Below are 24,741 nucleotides of genomic sequence, written 5' to 3' on the forward strand. Positions count from 1 at the left end.
TGTAGGCTGAGGACGTTGTTCCACCAGATCAGATTGCTCGTTAAGGGTCAAACTACGCAAAAGTCTAATCAGTGTGTTTGTCAGTGGCCACAAGCCAGCCATCTGCTATTCTTTCTTTCATTCATTCAGATGTCTTACGTGGGGCCCCGGGGTGTTCCTTTGTGTGTGTGTGTGTGTGTGTGTGTGTGTGTGTGTGTGTGTGTGTGTGTGTGTGTGTGTGTGTGTGTGTGTGTGTGTGTGTGTGTGTGTGTGTGTGTGTGTGTGCATGGTCACATTCAGGCAACTGTCCAAAGCCACCAGTTATGTGTCAATTGGTCGCACGTCCAACTAATCCTCTGTCACATGGCCAACGGCGGCTTCTCATTGGACGAGAGGATGGGGTAAAAAAGCATTGCCCAACGGTGGCTCGGGTGTTTTGGTGGCAGAGACAAAGTGGGCACAGCCTGGATACCCGAAGGATCTTACAGGGAGGAATTCCTGGAAAAACAAAGCGAGAGTGACACTGGAAAAAGTAGAAGACAAGAGAAAGAGAGGCGGAGAGAAGGATGACCTTACCAAAGAGATGATGTTCCCACAGCATAATGATTGTCTAAAAGTAATTGTCAACTGCATCCTATTTTGTGCCTCTATGACAATCAATTATTTTATTTTTTTTTGAAGGAAGGTGTTCAAGCAATATGTCAAATACAGTAATTGTGAACTTTTGTATTATTCGAGTCAATGCTGAATGAATGAACCGTGAATGAACAGCACCGAATGGGCTTGACCTCTTGGGTCTGATTTGAGTTTGGATTGGGAAAATAGCTCATGGTCAACAACGGGGGTTGAGAAATGGAGTTGACTTGTTTACACTAGGATTTGGATTGGCTTTGATCATCCTTGGCGATATTCAGATTAATATTGGGGCTTGGAATATGTTGAATATTTTTGCTGGGTTGAATGGAAAAGCTGCATAGATTTTTGGTGAAATTAAGCATGTTGACTTGATTCATAGTTCCGGTATTGAACAATAACTTATGAGCTTGATGATGTTTTGGCTGAATTACATTGCTGATCATTTTGCCATTCAGTGGTTCTGTTGCCTTTTTTGCTATATATTGCTGCTCTGTGGATTATATTGACGACGACAAGCATTGTCAACACCCTATCATGCAGTGGGATTAAGTCGCTTTCAATCAATTCTCACAGTACAGTGTGTTGCTCATCAAGTGACAATGACAAGTGACAACAAGAAGCAAGGCAAAGGAATTCCACTAGTGTCACTAAGTGAATTCAAACATACCATTTTATTCATGCCAGGATGAAGTAGCATGACACCCCTTCTCTCCCTTTCCTTTCTTCCAGACCTCAAGCTTTAACCAAAGCATCTAAAGACGAGGGCCCCCATGAAAAACCGAAGTATCACCGAAGTAACACCGTACCGACGCACCCCGACCCAAACCAAGTCCAGCGGGGAAGAGAGAATCAACACAAAGAGTGTTAAGATGAAGCTGGAGACAGCCCCAGATATGAGCGAGTGGCGAGAGGACGACTTTGCCCTCAACTGCACCTACATTGTCCCTGACCAGGTGTCGGACCCCAGCTTCGGTGTGCCCAAAGCCATGACGTCCATACCCCGCAACCTCACCTTTGAGTATAGCACAGAGAATGAGGTAGGAACTTTAATAGAAGTCACTTTTAAATCAGCATTTCTGTGCCAGATTTAGAACCAGGAGGGGAATACAGTACACGTTCACAGCCAAGCGCATGTTTGTGTATTGACAGTTTACTGTGATGCACAATGTCTTTCTTACATACTCTATTGATTAAGTCTGAATGAATCTGGGACAGTCCGCGGTCAATGACAAGTTGTGGTCAAGGCTCGTGTTTGGTGCAAGCAAGAGTTGCTCCATTCCATTCCTGCTCTGCTCAGTGTTACAATGGTCATGTGTCGTGTGTGCGCCGGTAAAAACCCCGAGCCTCTTTACCGTTACCAAGTCTGTAGGTCAGTATTCCAATCACGTCTCTGGGTCAACACGCACACACACATTTCCGTGAACAGGTCGCTGCAATACTGAAACAAATACCTTGTCATTATGTGTCTTTTCCATACCGCATCACAATTACCTTAGTTTCTTCACTGCCAGGATCTTCCTACCACAAACAGGCATAAGGCTCATGGTATCTTGACCCCGTGGTAGTCATCCACCTACTTAACAAGAGGACAGGGACCAGCACAGCTGCATCCAGGAGATCCAACCTGAGCTGTAAAATCACATCAACAGTTCCCGCTCTGGCCCTCCTTCCCCCTCCCCTCTCCATCCCTCGTTTTCCTCCATTTAGGTGAATCAGCATTCTACACCATATGTCCAGGCTATGAGTGTGAATCAGCTGACTGGCATAGCCCTATTATGACTCACTAGAGAAGGGATCTGAGGTGTGAGGTTTTAGGTTTTAGGTTTTAGGCCGAGGGTGTCCTAAAATGTACACCGCGCTCTTGTGAAAAGTGAACTTACAATTGTGGCAGAAGAGATGTCTCTCTCCTTTTTGGGGGGGAAAAACAGGTTGTAATCATCTCTCGCACACTTCTCACTTTTCTCACTCTCAGTCTTCTTCACTTTTCGTGTGGTTAAGTGAGCATACGGTTCCTTCCTCCTTCTCTCAGTATTTTCACCCGAGCAACTCTTAGATGTCCCTCCTTTAGCTGTGAGCGTCTCTTCTCTTCCCCTCTCTGCTGCTTTTTCTGCCTAGGCCTGCGAGAGGTGTGAAAACTGTGGTTATGAACGCATGGTAAGGGTTTTTTTTGTGACTTTGTTAGTCTCCTTCCACCCTCACAAACACAAACCATCAGCCAAACCAGATGTAGCAAGTTGAACACACAGTGCAAGACGTCACCTTCACACCGGGTTGTTTCCTGTTTCAGCAGAGGCAAAGTGACCCTCAACTCTACTGTACTTGCATGCAAGACGGCCACATTACTTGCACTTGTTAAGCACAACTTTTTTTTTGTATGAGTGTCTCACTAAAACACACGTGTAAAAGTATTTCAAACATGTCACAGTCTTTTGGTCTGGCTGGCCGTGTACCCTCAGAGAAGTTTCCCTTTCTGATAATGGCATTATGTCCATTTCTCCCCTGAGTAGTTGGCATTTGCTTGGGGAATCCATATACCCTATGGCATTTTTATGTCTTGGAATCTTACCTTTGTGTGTGTGTGTGTGTGTGTGTGTGTGTGTGTGTGTGTGTGTGTGTGTGTGTGTGTGTGTGTGTGTGTGTGTGTGTGTGTGTGTGTGTGTGTTTTTCCCAGAAAAAGGTCACAGTGCCAGAGGGTGTGTCAATCAACAGGAAACAGACACATGCCAATTTAATTTAAAAAATCAAACCTGTGAACTACCTATGGGGGACTTCACACGTACTTATTAGTCCTTGCCAACCATTGTTTGTTACCAGTCATTGTTTAGTCATGGCGATTGCCGATTATGCAAAAGCACTACTTTTGAATTCGGGGATTCTTTCAGTTGTTCACCAAGTAATTAACAGAAAGATCACAATGCGCAATGCCAAGAGTTGGCAGGAGTGGTGTAAAGCTACCCGACATTAGACTCTGGAGCAGCGGAAACGCATTCTCTGGAGTGATGAATCACGCCTCACCATCCGACGGACGAATCGGGGTTTGATGGATGCTAGGAGAACGCTACCTGCCCCAATGCAGAATGCCAACTATAATATTTGGTGAAGGAGGAATAATGGTCTGTGGCTGTTTTTCATGGTTCAGGTGAGGCCCCTTAGATCCAGTTAAGGGAAATATTTTATGCAACAGCATACAATGACATTCTAGACAATTCTGTGCTTTCAACTTTGTGGGAACAGTTTGTGGAAGGCCTTTTCCTGTTTCAGCATGAAAATGCCCCTGTACACAAAGTGAGGTCCATACAGAAATGGTTTGTCGAGATAAGTGTAGAAGAACTTGACTGGCCTGCACAGAGCCCTGACCTCAACCCCATCAAACACTTTTGTGCTGAATTGGAACGCCAACGGCGAGCCAGGCCTAACCGCCCAACATCAGTGCCCGACCTCACTGATGCTCTTGTGGCTGAATGGAAGCAAGTCCCCGCAGCAATGTTCCATCATCTCGTGGGAAGCCATTCCAGTAAACAGCTGAGGCCACACATAAGACCATGAATGGAAGGATTTGGCTGGTCAGAGTAGAAGAGGGGTCACTCCACCCTTCCACTCCTCCTTCTCTCCTCCTTCCAACGCTCTTCGTAACTCCTAAGTGTGCCAAGGGGGGACTGAGGGTGACTGAGCGGGTGAGGGGAGGAGGTGGGTAAGTAGGTTAGTCTCCAACGATTAACTTTCGTTTTGGGGCGCAGGGCAGGCATCGTCACAGGCCGTATTTCCTGGCTGCGAGAGGACCTATTCCGAGCTGGGACAGTTAGGGGGGGAAGGTGGGAGGGAGAGTGGTGGCGTGGTCCAGTCAAGAAGCGAGTGATACTCCTCTGCTCCTTCCCCCCTCCCTCCTTCTTACTCGTCTTCTTATAAACCCGGCTGAGCGGTCGTTAATCAGCAGCCCTGTCGCAGCTCAGTCATTAGTCACGCTAAAACAAGGCCACACAATGTCCCTGTCTCACTCACTCTTGTCTCACCCTCCGTCACCCCCATGGCCAGGACTCAGCAGATCTTCAAGACAAAGCCCCTTAAGACCCCCCGAGCTATGGGTGCGTCTCACCGATGCTCCCTGCCAAGCGTGGGTGTCCCCCTGTGCCTTGTTCAAACTTCCAGTACTTTCTAAAGAATCCCTATTGAAGTATGAGTCAGGTTGCTATTCCTGGCCATCGAGGCTCAGGGGAGAGAGTTCAGTCGACCGTAGTGATTTCCCCGTTTCCTTATCCCAGCTCTTGAGTTAACTGTGGATGTGTCTTTTTCTTTACGTCATACAAGTGTGTAACTTGAGTCTGGTAAACTCCGCGTCAGAGTGTAGACATTGAGCACGTACCAGAAAAAGGCACGACAGACACGCACGACAGAGACTGGTGGTCATTCTCACTAGCGGGGGCAGCGGTGAGCTGAGTGAGGTCATTTACTCTGTCCCTTAATCCAACGTCTGCGGCGACGGTAGAGCGTTCACTGCAACACGGCCTCCGCAGAAGTCAGGGAATTTATACCTTCTTGAGCTTTGCTGAGCAGAGCAGAGCTGCTGTGAAGTAAGTTGTCGTGGAAATGAGTTTGTGTTTATACTGTCAATGCAGAGGTATTACGGACCCCTCCGCATTGTTAAATCACTTGCTCGGTGCACGGCGATGCGGTACAGAGCTCAATTTGGCCTCTGCATGGCTCCGGAGGCTCCGCAATTGCGTCACACCATTCATACTGTGCCTCCAACCACATTGTCGGGTCAAGCATAAATTGGCTTTAAGTCAATGGCGTTTATGAGGACAGTCAGCAGGTGAGAGAAGCAGGTCAGAGAAAGTGCAATTCCCTTCATTCATTTAACTCATTAGACAAGAGGAAGAAAGCGAGTCACCTTGGAGCTCTGGAGAGAAGATCAAAGCTCCTGTCTGGGTCAACATGTCAAGGCCATAGAAATACAAATTGGTAGAACAGAAAAAGTTCCTCAGGCCACAGCAAATTGACAGCACCCTCATGCTTCTAACTCTATTTCTATGGTCAAGGCTGTCTTAAGGAACTGGCACTGTTTGACTGACTAATGTTTGATAGCATGGGTCCCAGATCGGTTTGTGTCGTCTTGAAATCCGGTTCTGTTAGGCTAACTGTTTGATGATGTATTGTCTTGTGTTTAGGTGACAGGCGTGTTCAGCAAAGAGTACATTCCTCAGGGGACTCGGTTTGGACCTCTGCAGGGTGACATCTACACCAAATACAACGTCCCCAAACAGGCCAACAGGAAATACTTCTGGAGGGTAAGTTGGCGGAATAACCGTTCACACACACACACGGTTTGACATCAAGCTGTCGGGAGATGATGTGGAAACCGGCCACTATGGGCAACAAGTGAGCGCCGTTACCCTCAAGTAGATGTGGGTTTTGCTAGGGCATTGTGGACAGGGATGGTGGATGGGCGTAAGCATCTGCCTCTGATTCCAATGGTTGCAAGTGCTTATCCAGTGATATTTTTTGTTTTAAGCCTATCCCAGCCCCTAGCCCTTACCTTAACAATTCTGAGTTAATGCCTTCACAATTTGTAGTCAATTCCTGAACTTAACCCCAAACTTAAAAATGCTGAGTTAATGCCTGAACTTAACGCCTTTACACACAAATTTGACTTTGGAACAACTTCGAAATTTGACGTTTGAACGTCTAATTCTGAGGTGAGAATGCGAGAGCTGGTTGGTAAGTACAGCCATGAAAACAGGTGAATGAAATTATACAGTGGGTTCTAGGGGAGAACTCTCAATACCTTACCTAACAAGCAGATATTGGAACTGCTTCTCAAAAGAGACGGGGAAAAGAGATTCGACCCACAATTCGTCCTAGTTATTCTTCTCCAATTATTCTTGGAAAAAGAAGCACAAGTGGTAAAACAGTTTCACACCAAGTCAGTCACTTCCCATCTAAAAGGAAACAAAAATGCATTGCTCAGAAGCCCAGAGGTACTCAGGGGTTTTGGACAGATTTTTGGGGAAGTTGTGTATCTTTACACGCACGCAACAATTGCATCCTTCCCAGCGCTCAAGTCCCATTCAACCCATTCAACAAGTATGACATATAGGAAGTGATTGTTAGTGTTCCCCTCTCTCTCTCTCTCTCTCTCTCTCTCTCTCTCTCTCTCTCTCTCTCTCTCTCTCTCTCTCTCTCTCTCTCTCTCTCTCTCTCTCTCTCTCTCTCTCTCTCTCATACACACTTCCTTCTCATTCCCACACACCCTCGTCCTCTCTCTGTCTCCCGGCGGTCACTTGCCTAATTCAGGAGTTTTCTCTGAGTTGTTTTTCCCTGTTAGGGCTTTCTGTCCTACGTTTTCACCTTCCTTCTGGCATTTCCTGTAAACCCGATCCGTCCTGTCCTACTACTGCAAATTGGTGAAAGTCTGACTCGCCTGGAGAGTATGTCAACACTCTCTCACGGGACAGGTGTGGAGGTGTGTGACGTGTGGGAGTGTGTGTGCCTGTGAGCACGTGCCACCATCTATTTGTGTGTGTTTGGGTCTGCCAACACAACCCCTCGTACATTTCCTTAATTAAGAGATGCCAGTAAAAACAATTACAGGGCACTCTATATAGAAGTGATTGACAACATGGCACGTGAGGAAATGTAATGGAAATTCCTATGGTTGACATTATTGTGATATGCTGTATCTCCTGGTGGGAAGCAGCCATTCAAGTCTGGGCATGTTGAGAGAACCCCCCAACCAGAGTGTGAGAGAAAGAAAGAGAAAGAGAGAGAGAAAAAATAAGTCTGTCTGTCTGTCTGTCTGTCTGTCTGGGCATGCGTTCAAAGTCTTTGCCCTGCCCCCTCTCCGTCAGTCTAACTAGCAGCTGATAAAAGTAGTGACAGCGTTGATTTCACACCAGACAGTGACAGTAGTTCAGGAACCCACACACAGTGCGCGGGGACACACACTCAAGAAACAACCCAGGTGGAACAAGAACCAGGTCATTAGAAGAGGACATAGGAGACTGTTCTGTACATGGCAGAGGTGAACTACACTTTCTATCGACATACTGTGACCATGTTTTGTCAGCTCAGCAGCTCCACTGCTACAGTGACCGTTTCAGTCATGAGTGAATGTAACAATACAGTAGAGGTCAATCAGTTACAAAGTTGTGTACGAACTGGTGTTACACTATGTTTTAAATACAAGTGTGGGCGCGTGTTCTATTGTTGCATTGTATTGTTATTTCACTCTCCCCTCTTTTCCCCTCCCAGATCTATAACGGCAGGCAGCTATACCACTTCATCGATGGATATGACTTGCAGCGCAGCAACTGGATGCGCTACGTCAACCCAGCGCACTCGCTGTCCGAACAGAACCTGGTGGCGTGCCAGAATGGCCGTGACGTCTACTTCTACACCAGCCGGCCCGTGGAGCCCAGGCAGGAGTTGCTGGTGTGGTACAGCCAAGATTTCGCCCAGAGACTGTGCAGCCAACCGGGTGAGGAGCTCAAACAAAGTGAGTGCCATCTTTGATTTGTGTTGTTTTTTGCCCTACTCTCATCTGTTCACTCTCCTCAACTCCTCTCCTTGTGTCCTTCTCCTCTACCCTCTCCCCTCGTCTTTCCCGTCCTCTACTCTTCTCTCCTCTGCACTCATCTTTCTCTCTCCTTGAATTGCTTTTCCATCTACTCTCTAGCTCTCTCTTTTCTGTGGCTCTACAAATAAAGCCCTGTTCTATGTTATGACACTCAATGAAAAACTGTTAGTGAGTGAGAGGGTAATGTAGGGAAAGACAGTCAGGTGTGTATGTTTGTCTCTAGGTGGAAACGATGATGAACAGCGAGACAGTTCTCTTTTCATACCTATATCAGATTTTTTTTTAAAAGGGGGTTTAAATCTCTGTGTGTGTGTGTGTGTGTGTGTGTCTGCTCGATAAGATGACACAAAGTTGAGCCATTCTTTTGTCCGATCACAGACTTTCATGATTATTGTCTTCAAGAGGAGTATTTTTCCCCCTCATGTTGATAAGATCTGAGTTCATTAGATGGTAAACAATGAGACTGAGTGTGACGGAAACCGTTTCCTTCCTTGTCCCCTTTTCGGAGCTGGATGGCATTGTTCTGGGATATGTCCCGAGTCATGGTTGGGTGAGAGACTTACTGACAAAACACAATACACGGCTACACCTGCCTCAATGTAGGAGACGGCTCACCCACACACACAAACACACTCACTCGTACTTACACAACATAGGAAACATCTCAAAAGGAGTGGAAAAGTCCTCTCAACAATGCCTGGTCAAGTAAAATCCATGAGTCATTGTCAGCTGTACATTCAGGTATGGCAAGTTGTCCACTCATTATATGACAACTAGTTTTGTTGCCAGAAACTCTGTAAGGAGACATGCCCTCTTAAACTATAATTACATCACACAGTCATTCAACCTGTTGACTAATGTTGACTAGGCTACAATGCCAACTGCTTTGACACAGTCCTTTTTACTGTGTACTCCACACACTTGGGGACAACCCTGATGAAGACTGTAGTAATTAGGCTAGGCCTCTAAAAATTCACACAAAACAATAAAGGATAAAAGTAGCTTAAATAGTCTATCCAAACACATTTGGTTTAAATTGATCAATTTATTTGCCTAATTAAAGGGTGACAGTTGAAAGTTCACGCCTAAGCTTTGTATGATCACTAATGCACGGTTTAATGCACTATTGTATCCTGCAGTGGGTTCACGTTCCCTTTAATCCTGGTTGTAAGGCAATTTCTGTTAAACAGCGAGTAATGAGTTAGTTAAAAGCCACACAGCTATTCACATAAAACATAAGTAGGACTTAAAACAAGCGAACTAAATGGCAAATGCATTTCTTCCTGCGGTCCTGAGAAAGACGCTTGAGCGTTAATTGAAACCTTGCGACAGAAACGCCCCCCCCAAAAAAAAATTAAAGCGTTTTGTTTTACTACAAATCCTCCATGACACATACCCACATACACCCACACATCAAAATGAAAACATTGCTATCATAGTTGCCAGACAGAAACCATGAACTCTTTTGAAGTTTCATCTAAAAACTGAAACCGTCATCGTCATTTACCATAAGAGGGAGCGCTAGGGAGGATGTGAGAGCCCGAGTGCGAGTGTGGTGCGTCACTACAGTCACTTCTCACTTCGTTAAGACTGTGAACTTTGTCATTTGTCCATCAATACTGTCCTATTGCAGAGTGATAAGTGAATAAATTGCTCATTAGGTCGACACAAAGGACGGACGGAAGTTGTATTATTGTGTGGATTGGCAAGGTTGACCGTTGTTTTTACAGTGTATTTCATACACACTCAAACCCAACCACTATGTCTGACCTTGGGGTTTTTCTTCTTCTATAGAACACATTATCGGAGATGTCAGAGAATCCGAAGAGAAGGAGGAGATGAAAGACGAGAGAGAGGATGAAGGGGAGGAGAGAATTGACGTGGAGGTGCTGGAAAGAGACACACCGCCCGACACGCCAGACGACCAAATCATGGACTTCAGCCAGAAGATAGAGAATGAGAAGGTGACCCAGGACCACCAGGGACCCATCCCCTCTCCTCAACCCGACCAGCGAGAGCCCAATCTGGGATCTCATGTCTACGGCTTCCCAGAGTGCCACCCTACAGCCCCCTCCCCGACCCGCGACCTTCACCTCCACGGGCTCTACAGCCACAGAGAGGGCCTAGTGTCCTCCTACCCCCTCTACCATCCCTCCAGACCCCTTCAACCCCCCTACCAGCTTCTCCCCCCATACAGCAGCCCCCACTACCCCCACCTCCTCCTCCCCCAGTACCCCCCACCCTTCCCTGGGATGCTCCCCTCCAGAGACCCTCTGCGGTACAGCAGCTACCCGAGTAGCGATGGACTTCCACACCCCTCCATGACCCACCAGCCTGGTCTGCTCCCAGTGTCTCTGCCCTACCCCAGAGAGACTCAGGGAGGGCTGAAGGAGAGGACCCCAAATATGTCACCTCCTTGTGGGGCCCCAGCCACCCCAGAGCTCTCTCCCCTTCCCAAGCAGGAGCACCAGACACCCCTGCCGTCACCCTGTGGCTGTGAGGAGGCCATGAACCTCAGCCTGGCCATGCCAAAGAGCAGCCCCTCGCCACCTGCTCCTGGCTACAAATCCCTCCCCTACCCCCTGAAGAAACAGAACGGCAAGATCAAGTACGAATGCAACGTCTGCATCAAGACTTTCGGACAGCTGTCCAACCTCAAGGTGAGGCTCTTATAGACATAGGTGGTACTTTTGGTTTCTCTGGTGGCCCAATCTATTCCTGTCTCATTGTGGGTTCCTATCTCACCGAGGCATTTTTTTCTTTTAGGTGCATCTGAGAGTACACAGTGGAGAGAAGCCCTTCCAGTGTCACCTCTGTCTGAAGAGCTTCACCCAGCTAGCCCACCTGCAGAAGCATCACCTGGTCCACACTGGAGAGAAACCACACGAGTGCACGGTATGTTTGTGTTTTGATCAGCTCTAAAACACACACACACACACACCCCTGCGTGCCAGTATGAATTTCACCCTGCCCTGCCCTTGTGATTGTAAGGAATCCCTGGGCTTTTGTTGAACACTCTTTTATAACTATGTGGGTGTGATCATGACCTCAGTCCTGTGTTGATTATTCATGGTAGGGTTCAGTGATCTCCAACTCGAAACAAGCAGTCTACACTTATAGAAAAAAAGGGTTCTTCGGCTGTCCCCGTATGAGAACTCTTTGAACAACACTTTTTCGTTCCAGGCTGAACTCTTTTGGGTTCCATGTAGAACTCTCTGGGGAAAGGTTTCTACATGGAACCCAATAGGGTTCTACCTGGAACCAAAAAGGGTTGTTCAAAGGGTTCTCCTATGGGTTTCTAGCACCTTTTTTTCTAACAGTGTCGGGCCATACCCTGCTAGCACGCAACCACAGAAACCCAGGAGCCTGGTTTCACCCAGTTGTTCTAATGATATCACTATCAAAACATCATCCTAACCTGAACTTTCCTATCCATCTGTTCCTATTCATATAGGTGTGTCACAAGCGCTTCAGCAGCACCAGCAACCTTAGGACCCACCTGCGGCTCCACTCGGGTGAGAAGCCCTACCAGTGCAAGCTGTGCAGCACCAAGTTCACCCAGTACATCCACCTCAAGCTCCACCGACGCCTGCACATCGCCCGCGACCGCCCCCACTGCTGCCCTCTCTGCGCCCACGCCTTCGTCCACCGCTTCTCGCTGCGCATCCACCAGCGCAGCTGCTGCCCCGCCTCTGCCCAGGCCCACGCCAGCTCACATGCCCACACCCACATCCGCGAGCTGGTCGAGCGCTTCGACATCAGCCCCGAGGCGGACACGCTGCCTGAAGGGGCAGGACCAGCCCATTTGGAAGCTGCAGTGGAGCGCTGGGTAGCCCGGAGCTTGGAAGGGCGAGAGGGCAAGGAGGACCAGAGTGAAGCTACCCTGCTGCTCAAGGCCTTCACGGCGGCCATTAATGCCCCAGCTCCTCCCACGACGTCATCGCACACTTCTACTTCAGCCTATCAGGAGAGGGCTAGTGTGGTACGCCTCTACAACCGGCCAATGGTGAAGACGCAAGGGCAGTAGGCGAAGTAGAATTACTCTTTTGGGGAGGGGTAAGGAACAAGAAACATTTTAAGGGTCTACCTCCTGTAAAGCCAGAGCACAATCGATTAAGTCGTCACGGAAAAATAAGTATTTCCTCGAGGGGAAAAGAGACTATGGAAAGCCAATAAGAGAGAAGCACCAAAACAAAGACTATTCAAAGACATGGCCAGTGTGTTCAGTGATTGCACTTCCACCCTAACTAAGGGTGTTTTCTTATTCGCCGTGAAGTTTCACTCAGGTCCACAGGTGTAATTTACATGGAATGTGTGAGAGAGTTTGTCAGCTATATTTGTTCAGTTGAGTGATTATTTTTCTTGTTAACGTAATGTTACGTCTTGACACTTCCAAGGAGGCTTACTCCTGGGAAAACCGTTGGACCAATGCCACAGACTATTACTACGATATCTAATGTTTAATTACCGGACAATCTTTCTGTATATTTATTTATTTTTGCTAAAAAAAGGGGTAGATCAGGGATCTTGAAACTATGTGTATGCATTTGCGTTTGCCAAAAAAACAACAAGAATCAAATAAAATATGAGGATAAACAGGTCTAACTTATGTAGCATAACTTTTTCAAACTGAAATACTGTATTCTAATGTAATGTAACAAGAGGGGAAAGCAAACTAAAAGTAGTCAGAATGTTATAATGTTCCGGTTCAATTCAAATAGCTTCTCAGGACTTCCTGTGAGTCATTTAGTGATGTATTGGAGGTACATACTTCTGCACCGAAATTAGCAATAAAAAGAAAAAACCTTTGTTTCTTCTTTCTGTGTGTCTTTTTGAATGTTAAAACATTAAGACAGTGTACTTGTATTTGAATTTGTTTGAATATATCCTGAAATACCATTGTGTTTCTAGCTCTTTCTCTTTGATTCAGTTGTTATCTACCCACTGTCGATATATGCTTTATTTAATTCGTCCTCTATACTGGTGGTACTGTAGATGCGATTGTCATCCGAATCAGAGCATGAACCATACAGTATGTGAGAATGAACCCGATGTCGTCTGTACTGCACTTTCCCCTTTACTCAGTCTGCTCCCAGTACCACTGTATATATATATACTCAGGTGAATGGCTCTCGGCTCTTGTTATTTTACCAAAACTATTGACAAAGGTACCTCATACGAGAGCTGTACGTTTTCGCTCTCACTGGAAAAAGCCAGAAATAAATCCATGCGCACCAAGGTTTCTGTTACCTAGAACCAAAATGGTGGAACTGTTCTAACATTAATACTGTGTGAATTATAATTGTTTTTATATACACGTTTGTAGTTTTGTCTATGTAGCTTATTTTTGGACCAAGGTTATCATATGTGGATACTTTATGTCAGAGATTATTTTCATGATACTTTTGCAAATAAATGTAGCACATTAAACATTGTTGTTTTTCAAACTGATGTCTTTTGAGTTTTCTATTTTCTCGCTTCAAAAATCCAACATGCTTGTATTTGCACATTCACATGAACGCACACACAGACACCCCCTCACAAATCCCCCACATACTCTCGCCCTCTCTTACTCATAACCAAACTCTAGAAAGTCCCATACAACAGCCCACTCAAAACTCTTGAGTTCACTTTCTTAGAAAATAGAGGAACTGAGAGTATGCACTGATGTTCACTAGAATCAGCATCACTTACCATCAGACTAAACCTAATGTGCTAATAATGATTGAATGATTGTGCTAATAACATTGAATGCGGATTATGTCTTCTGAGAAGATGTCACCTTTGTGGATATTCAGCTCTCTTGAAAATCTGTGAAACTATTGCTACCACCTTTCAGCGTACACATATAATATATAATCAAGACAGTCGTGAAGAGGCTACGAAAAAACCTGTTCCCCCTCAGGAGACTGAAAAGATTTGGCATGGGTCCTCAGATCCTCAAAAGGTTCTACAGCTGCACCATCGAGAGCATCCTGACGGGTAGCATCACTGCCTGGTAGCATCACTGCCTGGTAGCATCACTGCCTGGTATGGCAACTGCTCGGCCTCCGACTGCAAGGCACTATAGAGGGTAGTGCGTACGGCCCAGTACATCACTGGGGCCAAGCTTCCTGCCATCCAGGACCTCTATACCAGGCGGTGTCAGAGGAAAGCCCTAAAAAGACTCAAGCAACACCAGTCATAGACTGTTCTCTCTACTACTGCACAGCAAGCAGTACCGGAGTGCCAAGTCTAGGTCCAAGAGGCTTCTAAAAGCTTCTACCCCCAAGTCATAAGAATCCTGAACATCTAATCAAATGGCTACCCAGACTATTTGAATCCCCCACTCTTACGCTGCTGCTACTCTCTGTTATTAGCTATGCATAGTCACTTTAATAACTCTACCTACATGTACATATTACCTCAATTACCTCGACTAACCGGTGCCCCCGCACATTGACTCTGTACCGGTACCGCCCTGTATATAGCCTCGCTATTGTTATTTTACTGCTGCTCTTTAATTACTTATTACTTTTATTGAAAACAATTAATTTTTTTATTTTTTTTTAAAACTGCATTGTTGGATAAAGGCTTGTAAGTAAGCATTTCACTGTAAGGTCTACAAGCATGTGAAAATAAAATTGGATTTGATTAATTGAATTCAATATGATTTCTATAATTACATTATGAGAGAACGTAGCTTGAAATGCTGATTAAAGACCACGCTGCTGTTTTCCACAAATACATTCTTAGAAATGACATCGATTTACAAGAATTGGCTCCATGTGTTGATGACTGACTGAGTACTGGCACACCTGATGAAGGTGAAACAATCGGCTGATGGACCTCCCCCGACATTAAACCACACTTCCAGTCAACAGCATAGTTACAGTAAGCTGGGCCACTACTCCCATTCTTTCTCAGGTGGTCTCTCCTCTCCTTTCAGGGTGTTTACACAAGTGATCTCACTCTCTCTCTCTCCTCAGAGCGTTTGTGTTTCCTCTCGTGATCTTTGCTTTCAGAGTCTGTGCGCATCAAGGGAGAACCCCACTGCACACCTCTGACCAGAACAAAAACACCTCAAACCGGATTAAGAGCCATAGTTTTGGCACGTTGTCGAGCAGAGATGACAATAGTTAGACAGTAAATTGGTTAGCATGCCTGTTAACTAACCAGTTACATACAATATGTGACCATTTAGCCAGTCAGTAAGCTTCAGAATTAGTCAGTAAATGTATATTCTTGCCAGTATAAGCCGTAGAGAATAAAGGCTTTTTAATTGTTTCACTACGTTAGGGTTCTTTGATAACTTCTTGAAATTCTTTGCGCAAAGGCTTTTCCCACATTGTTCAGTATCCAGCTATGCATAAACTTCTGTTTCTTATTTCAGCCTGCCTGTTCAGCAGTTGTCAAGTAAACCAGTCGGTCAGTCTGTTTTCGGAATACCAGTGACAAATTAAACACGTCCTGGCGAAGAAAGGGATGGAGCAGTTATTGTGGAGAGGGGGAAGTTATGAGGGCCAACTTCCTGATTACTCCCGATTACTTAGAATTTCTTCTACACCTACCCTTGTTCCAGTCTGTAGCTGGGAAGGGGTGGGACCACAATGTCACAATTTCAATGAAATGCCATCCGGACCATCTTCATTGAACACATTAAAGTGGCACCAGTCTCCTTTTAATAGAAAAAAAAAATCCAAAAAACATTTCACTTAAATCCAATTACAAGGTAAACGTCTTTGTTGAATTCACGTTAGTTGACATCATTTTCTCAAAAATGGTTTGTGTTGCAAATGTAAAAATCATATCAAACATGCTTTCTACCAATGAGGTTTCTATGTGAGAATTGCCAGAACAATCTTAGACACGCAAAATATTTTTGAGCCATGCTGGCATGGAATTGCCCAAGACTAACCATGGCGAAGCGGCCATGGTTAATCAGAAACCTGTCAGTTAGATATCACAAAATATTCATAGCCAGTCTAGCAAAACCAAACATTTACTCTGACACGCCATGGACGGTGAACATGCAAAAGGTGTTTTCTCACATGATTGTTTTTGATTGATGGGTGTCTTTGTGGTGACTATGTATTGGAGGGGGATTTAACAGGTCATTCAACCAGATTAACACACGACACCCTTGATAAAGATGAGCAATAATGACCGTATAAAATAAATCATTCAAATACTGAGCAAAACATTTGGAAATGACATTTTCTTATACCGTCACAATTGCTCAGAGAAAGAGATTTAGTTTAACAAGTAATATATTTTCCCCCAAAATATGTTTTTTTTTTTAACTTTTAAGTAGGGGTACTGATATTTATTGGGCACAAAATAATCAGAAACAACCCAACTGAACTGAAAATGCATCCAATAAGTTTGTAGAGTCACAAGCTTTAAGTAGTCATCACAGACAGTGTATTGCACACCATTGCTTCACACACCATAAAACCCATCACTCAGAACTCGTTGTGCCTATTTGCATGGAACTGAGGAAGTAAAAGCACAACTGGTCCTCCACTTTCAAAGAATTCTGGTTATGGTGTGTGTGTGTGTGTGTGTGTGTGTGTGTGTGTGTGTGTGTGTGTGTGTGTGTGTGTGTGTGTGTGTGTGTGTGTGTGTGTGTGTGTGTGTGTGTGTGTGTGTGTGTGTGTGTGTGTGTGTGTGTGTGTGCTGTATGCCAACCGACTTCTGTTTTAGATAAAGGGCAATCCATGTCTCCTTACATACTTCTTACTGTTGATGGATTTATAGAATAACAGTCATTAGGTTGACACCACTAGCCCTACTATATATTGTAATTGAGGTAACAACAACTGTATCTTGTTATCAGGGGGGCTTCATTTCACTGAAGAGCCTGTCCTGTTTGCCTTGGCCTCTGAGAGCAAACATGGATAATACAATACAGTAGAAGCAAAATAGAAAAACATTCTGTGAAGGTGTGGCGTTTTTACCTGGAACAAGGAAAGATCCAGGGCTTCGCTGGAAGAGAAAAAAAAGTGCCTTCTTACACTTTGTGGTATGTTATCTTCAAAAGAACAACATGAAGGTAAACTGGGAGCTTTCTTTACTTTCTCTTTTACATAACTGCTAGATTCTTATCACAAAGAACTGGTTGATCCAATATGTCACATGACTGGCCCCACAAGCTCTCAGTCCAATGGGATTACTTTTGACTTTAATTGTTTTTATTTAACAACTGATTCAAGATCTGTTTCCCTCCTTCTACCTAAGCCTAACTGACAATAAATATAATTTGTTACAGGCATAATGTCCCTTCACAAACACCAATTGATGGTAGTGTATACAGTACATATGGATTAGGCTACCTGCACAGAAACATAAGCTTACATTATACTACAAACTCTGTCCTTCAATTGAGAATATGTATTAAGACTATGGCATAGGGTTGTCTAGAAGCCTAAACTGCTGCCTCTTGATCACATACTGACAATTTTTGGTAAAGACTCTATCAAGGTCCCCGGGCGCCGAAGACGGAGATGTCGACTAAAGCAGCCCTTTGTACCTCTCTGATTCAGAGGGGTTGGTTTAAATGCAGAAGACACACTTCAGTTGAAAGCATTCAATTGTAAAACTGACTAGGTATCCCCCCCCCCTACAAAATCCAAAAACTAACTTTAAAAAAATTATAACATGGACCTTTGATTAAAAAAATGAAACACAGATAAGTTTTATCTTGGGTGTCCAACCCTGGACCATTTGTCACTGTCCTGGGCTGTTTGTCTTTCCATTACACACCGTCTCTGACAATATAAGTAGGGCAGGGTGCAGAGCGGACAGTGATAAACTGGATGAGTGATGAAGGCTCTCAGATACAGTAATCTATATTGGTTTAAAGGTACAGACAGAGGGTGCTTATTCATGTATATGCTGTGTGTGACGTGCACCCTACCCCCGCATCATTCTGCGGATATCATAGAGCTGCATCCATATTCAACTGATCTGGGAAAGTGATACCAGACTGTGCTGGTGTTTATCTCGTGTTCTGTTCATTATCATACGTTATTCTGGGGGAAAATGGGTTATTCTAAGTTATTTAGCAAAAAAATAAAAAATTCTACCTGCAACTAAACTCAACAATTGCTTTTGGTGAACTTCAAAGGCAAGATAAAGTGATATGATACTCTTCTATTATAAATAGAAAAATCCTGTAGTAAATTTGTTCCATAAATACTATCAAACAATAATGACATGCAGTGAAATTGATTTTCTCTCAATGTGTATCAAAGTTCAGTCAGAAAAAACTGTTTTGGACGGTCATCCAACTTGGAATTCCAAGTCAGAAACTCTCCGACTTTCCGAACTGAAGATAACTGACTTTGCTGTAGGCTTTGAACAGGGCACCTGGCTAACGCCCGGGAGGCAGCCAGGTTCCAAAACGAATGCAATTAACTTTCACCTGGTGCAAAACACACCTACTCGGGCACTCGGGCCAGATTAAATTGAATCCCCTTATTGACACAACAAGGAAAGCTGACAAAGCCTATTTTTCATCAATTTATTTGCGGTTACATTAAATTACTGTGACTAAGTCTAAAGTCGACAACAGATGGCATGGGACATAATGTACGACAATTTTTGAGGTCTTGTTTTGGAGTAGCAGAGGAAAAGTCGCGTTGGCTAATTTGAGTGACGTTTTAGGCCTATCTTTGCACAATGAAAACAAACATCCACAACTCGCAGTTTTCCCTCTATATGTACACTGAACATAAATATAAACCCACCATGCAACAATTTCAATGATTTTACTGAGTTACAGTTCATAAAAGGAAATCAGTCCATTGAAATCAATTTATTTAGGCCCTAATCTATGGATTTCACATGACTGGGCAGGGGCGCAGCCATGGGTCGGCCAGGGTGGGCATAGGCCCAATCAATAGAAATGAATGGAAATCATGTATTGTGTCATTTTGGACTCACTTTTATTGTAAATAAGAATATAATATGTTTCTAAACACTTCTACATTAATGTGGATACTTCCATGATTATGGATAATCCTGAATGAATCGTGAGTAATGACAAGTGAAAAGGTTACAGAGGGTCAAAAATCCTAACCTCAAGACATGGCAATAAGAGGGGAGATTAGCAAGGGTGAGAAGTTAGCATCTCTTGGGGGCATGATCTTTGACCCTCTGTAACGTTCTCACTCATCATTATTCATGATTATTCGTAATCACGGTAGCATCAACGTGAATGTGTTTAAAAACATACTCTATTCTTATTTAAAATGACACAATACATGATTTACCATTAATTTATATTGGGCACAAAATAATTGGAAACCCAAAATTAACAGTGTGTGTGTGTGTGTGTGTGTGTGTGTGTGTGTGTGTGTGTGTGTGTGTGTGTGTGTGTGTGTGTGTGTGTGTGTGTGTGTGTGTGTGTGTGTGTGTGTGTGTGACGGTTTGAACACTTAACCTGATAGAGATGGTCTCCTGTAGTTGCCAGGGTGTGGCATCAACGACATCAACCATAGGCCTCTATATTGTGTGTGTGTGTGTGTGTGTGTGTGTGTGTGTGTGTGTGTGTGTGTGTGTGTGTGTGTGTGTGTGTGTGTGTGTGTGTGTGTGTGTGTGTGTGTGTGTGTGTGTGTGTGTGTGTGTGTGTGTGTGTGTGTGTGTGTGTGTGTGTGTGTGTGTGTGTGTGTGTGCGTGTGTTGTATGCCAACTGACTTCCATTTTAGAAAGAGGGCAATCCATGGCTCCTTACATCTTACTGTTGATGGATTTATAGAATAATAGTCATTAGGTTGACACCACTAGCTCTACTATATATTGTAATTGAGGTAACAACTAGCTTCTTATCAGGAGGGCTTTAGTTTCCACATGATGTCATCACATTTCACTGAAGAGCCTGTCCTGTTTGCCTTGGCCTCTGAGAGCAAACACGTATAATATAATACAGTAGAAGCAAAATAGAAAAACATTCTGTGAAGGTGTGGCTTTTTCACCTGGAACAAGGAAAGATCCAGGGCTTCGCTGGAAGAGAAAAAAAAGTGCCTTCTTACACTTTGTGGTATGTTATCTTCAAAAGAACAACATGAAGGTAAACTGGGAGCTTTCTTTACTTTCTCTTTTACATAACTGCTAGATTCTTATCACAAAGAACTGGTTGATCCAAGACGTCACATGACTGGCCCCACAAGCTCTCAGTCCAATGGGATTACTTTTGACTTTAATTGTTTTTATTTAACAACTGATTCAAGATCTGTTTCCCTACTTCTACCTAAGCCTAACTGACAATAAATAGAATTTGTTACAGGCATAATGTCCCTTCACAAACACCAATTGATGGTAGTGTATACAGTACATATGGATTAGGCTACCTGCACAGAAACATAAGCTTACATTATACTACAAAATCTGTCCTTCAATTGAAAATATGTATTAAGACTATGGCCTAGGGTTGTCTAGCAGTCTAAACTGCTGCCTCTTGATCACATACTGACAATTATTTGCAAAAACTCTATCCAATAAGGCATAGAAAATGCCAAAACTATAATAAAAAATACTAATAATATGGACCTCTGATTAAAAATGAAACACAAATATGTTTTGTGATGACCCTCCCACTCTGTCTGCCGAATTCTTTCTCTTTGCTCTTGTTTTCCTTAATAGGACGTCGGTGGGCAGAGCCGGGAGGGTCATCAGTAAAATGGGACACACGTGGGCTCGGGTGTGTCCAGGGATAAATACACCTCTTCCCCAATTATTGAGGAGACTCACTCCATGCAGACACTGATACATTTTGGGTGTGGCATTTTTGTTTGTTTGCTTTGGCACCTTTCAACACTCTTCATTATCACATTTATGAAGGCAAATGCTCACTTACACTACTAATTACTGACTACACACACCATTGTTAATTGTATTTAGTTTACTTCAGTTAATACATATATTTTGTTATTCCTTATCTCCATGTCGTCTCCCTTTTTGTTATGAACTTCGAGCCGGTTCGTGACAGTTTTATCTTGGTGTCCAACCCTGGTCCATTCGTCACTGTCCTGGGCTGTTTGTCTTTCCATTACACACTGTCTCTGACAACATAGGCAGGGCAGGGTGCAGAGCAGACAGTGATAAACCGGATGAGTGATGAAGGCTCTCAGATACAGTACCCTACAGTGGTTGCTCCTCTAAAAGTTTTGCGATTATGCCGAGGGACTTAGAGGTCATTTGTGTTTAATACCCTGCGTCACCACTTCATTGGTCCAGACCAGTGCAAGGGGGAGTTAGAGCACTGATTATGCTAAATAGAAACTGATAATTGTGAACGACTTCAGTATTACTTACTGAAACTGTTACACTAAGGTTTTTTAAATTATTATATTATTTAGTACAGCCACTAATGAAGGCTATCAATTGCTTCTCAAAGACGCCCTCTGGTGGTCAAACTAGCACTAACTAGCATTAATGGTACCTGTTCACACTTAAATAACGTGCCATAGAATTCAGCGGCACCATGCAAGCTGCGCCGCAATACGCTGCAACTGGGCAGAGGCACAGCCATGGGTGGCCCTGGGAGGGTATAGACCCACCCACTAGGTCAGACAGAAATACTCCGCAGTTTCATCAGCTGTCCGGGTGGCTTGTCTGAGATGATCCCGCAGGAAGCCAGATGTGGAAGTCCTCGGCTGAAGTGGTGCCGTGGTCTGCGGTTATGAGACCGGTTGGACTTACTGACAAATTCTCTAAAACGACATTGGAAGCAGCTTACGGTAGAGAAACTGCACATTTTAGAGTGGCCTTTTATTTTCCCCCAGCACAAGGTGCACCTGTGTAATGACCATGCTGTTTAATCGGCTTCTTGATGTTCCCAAAATTTGAGAGAACTATGCTTTTTTTTGTGCATATCGAAAATATCAGGGATCTTTTATTTCAGCTCATGAAACATGGGACCAACACTACCTCAGACTGTGCTATGTGATCCCCGGGGCACGCAAAGCTCCCCTATTGATTAGGCTTATATTTAAGAAAATGATTGTAGCTTCCACCTACGCTACATCAAAAAAGTACAATAAGGAATGTATTATTGTTACCAAGTGAGCATACAATTATTGTCTATAAGCTGTAAATGTAGGCTAATTTGAAAACTGCTCAAATGTCCACTTTTGTTTTTGGCTATATGCCGAAATAACTGCATACTGCCTAGGCCTGATTATGCAACCATTTGGATCAGTTATGAGTCTATTGGACAGCTTATATGGTGTATTTTGTCAGGATGCATCGGATGCATATGGGCTTCCTCTGACACTGAGATACACTGTCTCTCTCTTTTTCAACTCCCCACCAGTTCTTAAGTCTGTAGCCAATTTAACATTCAGCAAGCAAGAGCAAGTGTGCATCTCTCCTTCAGTAGTCTATTACAAATCAAATAAGTCCAAATAATTGTCCAACTAGCTAATGTTGTCTGGTTTTTCCTAGGAACAGCCAAGGCAGCAACATCAGCAGATGTTTGTGTTTGTATCTCCTGCCTTGCTGACTTAGAGATGAAAGAGGCTAGGATGTCGTGCTTCTATACAGCACAATAATACGGTAGCCTACTCATCCTGTCACATATTTTGAAGTCTATTTCATCTCGAGGATGCTTCTTGGCTATTGAATGAGCAATGGATGAATACATGGTAGCCTAATATTAGTTGTGCAGTGGGAGTAAACCAGTCATGTCAGAGAAGGAGAGACGTCCCAGCTAGCACATACAGTTCAGAGTACCGTGTTTCTTGGAGCTTGGTGAGAGCGTGGTTGTCCTTATTTGGCATACAACCTTCGCACAACTTTCTGGGAATGGTGCAGGATAGTTGCTTGGCTTCGGAACATTCTAAGAACGTTTAAGGAACTTGTTATTTTCTTTGGTATTTCGTTATTTTAACAGTATGTTTCCTAAAAGTTCCAACATGGTTACATTTCATTTACATTTTGTTCTAGGATTGTTCTCCAACTGGTTGGACATTTGGGAATATTCTCACATTGTTCTGAGAACATACTTCTTTTTTTTTTACATTAAAAAACAGAATAAAACTTTAACAACATTCAGAGAACATTCTAAGAATGTTATTTAAAAACATACATTCCATTCTCAGCATCAACAAAACTCTCTGTATCCTGTATTTTGTTAAGTGTGTTCAGGTGTTGGCCACACCTGATCTCAATGAGTGCTTGTTTCCTTTGAAATGAGGTCTGTTTGAATAGACTAAAATGAACAGCTTTATATGAGTTAAAAACATGGCATGCTGGAACCAACCTGGTGGCGTAGTGGACTAATTACATGCAGAGCAAACAGAAGATCTTAGGTTGGACTAATTGTGTTTGCTTGATTAATGCCAAAGCAACTTAATTTCCACAGCCAGCCCAAATCTGATCCCCCCTCATACCTTTTATTTGCTTGCAATACTATTGATCAACCACTAGACACTGTGCGTGTGCAAAGTCTGAGCTGCACTTGGAGATGTGCACACTTTCCTGCAAGTTCACTTTCCTGAACCAGACAGCAAAATCCCAGATTGTTTGCAAAATCATTGTCATGTGGTTAATCAAAATTCTATCCGAATCTAAATGAAAATGATTCAGATCTAAAAAAGTAACTTCTATTGCCATTGCCAACTATGTACAAATAGCCTACATAAAGCCAACAAATATAAACATTGCAGCCTTCAGGTAGAACATATTCTGATCAAATAAGTATATCCTATACTTCACATTGGCTACACAAAGCTTGCGCTAGCGAACTTGTAACATTGTATAAAATATTCTGGCAGTGGTGAAAAAAGTTTGACTCAATTGTCATATTTGATGGTGGAAAAAGTATGACTCAATTGTCATGCTTGAGTAAAAGTAAAGATACCTTAATAGAAAATGACTAAAGTGAAAGTATAAAATATTACTTGAGTAAAAGTCTAAAAGTACTTGGTTTTAAATATACTTAAGCATCAAAAGGAAATGGAATTTCTAAAATGTACTTAAGTATCAAAAGTAAAAGCATAAATCATTTCAAATTCCTTATATTAAGGAAACCAGATGGCACAATTGTCTTTCTTTGTAACGGTTTTCTGTATGTGAAGTAGAGTCAGACCAAAATACGGCGTGGCTATTGCGATCCATGTTTAATGAAACAAAGTAAACACGAATCAAATACAAAAACGTACCACGAAAACCAAAACAGCCTAATACTTGTGCAAAGCAACACAGAGACAGTAACCAGGACCATCACCCACAAAACCCAACACCAAACAGGCTACCTAAATATGGTTCCCAATCAGAGACTAATCAATCAACCAATCAATGACGAACACCTGCCTCTGATTGAGAACCATATCAGGCCAAACATAGAACTAGACAAACTAGACATGTAACATAGAATGCCCACCAAGCTCACACCCTGACCAACCAAAACATAGAAACATACAAAGCAAACTATGGTCAGGGTGTGACACTTTTTTTCTAACCAATCTACAATGTTTGTAACTTTGGGTACGGTCATTTATTTTAATGCATTCAATATTATTCCAGTCTTCCTGTTCTCATTGTCAAACGTGGACACATTGTTTGCAGAG

The 24,741-nt window shown here is 43.5% G+C and overlaps 1 protein-coding gene across 2 annotated transcripts; it reads left to right on the forward strand.

Moving 5' to 3' along the window:
• The first annotated feature begins 443 nt into the window (after positions 1-443).
• On the forward strand, positions 444-13,639 carry LOC118398273 (PR domain zinc finger protein 1-like). Of its 2 annotated transcripts, XM_035793455.2 has the most exons (7): positions 444-595; positions 1,345-1,652; positions 5,781-5,900; positions 7,864-8,107; positions 9,983-10,848; positions 10,955-11,083; positions 11,643-13,639. In XM_035793455.2, the coding sequence occupies exons 2-7, from the start codon at positions 1,386-1,388 to the stop codon at positions 12,213-12,215; spliced, it is 2,199 nt and encodes a 732-aa protein (XP_035649348.1). In that variant the 5' UTR covers positions 444-595; positions 1,345-1,385; the 3' UTR covers positions 12,216-13,639. The 2 variants fall into 2 exon arrangements, with proteins under 2 accessions (XP_035649348.1, XP_035649347.1); XM_035793454.1 differs by lacking the exons at positions 444-595; positions 1,345-1,652; positions 5,781-5,900 and adding an exon at positions 7,474-7,633.
• The last annotated feature ends 11,102 nt before the right edge of the window (positions 13,640-24,741 follow it).

This window comes from Oncorhynchus keta, chromosome 19 (genome assembly GCF_023373465.1).
Source record: "Oncorhynchus keta strain PuntledgeMale-10-30-2019 chromosome 19, Oket_V2, whole genome shotgun sequence".
Classification (NCBI taxonomy): Eukaryota; Metazoa; Chordata; class Actinopteri; order Salmoniformes; family Salmonidae; genus Oncorhynchus; species Oncorhynchus keta.

Excerpts from the sequence above, each read along its gene's own strand:
- LOC118398273 (XM_035793455.2), top strand. The coding sequence starts at position 1,386 with ATGAAAAACCGAAGTATCACCGAAGTAACACCGTACCGACGCACCCCG. Across the intron at positions 1,653-5,780 it reads AGTATAGCACAGAGAATGAG|GTGACAGGCGTGTTCAGCAA; the intron begins GTAGGAACTTTA and ends TCTTGTGTTTAG. Across the intron at positions 11,084-11,642 it reads AGAAACCACACGAGTGCACG|GTGTGTCACAAGCGCTTCAG; the intron begins GTATGTTTGTGT and ends CTATTCATATAG.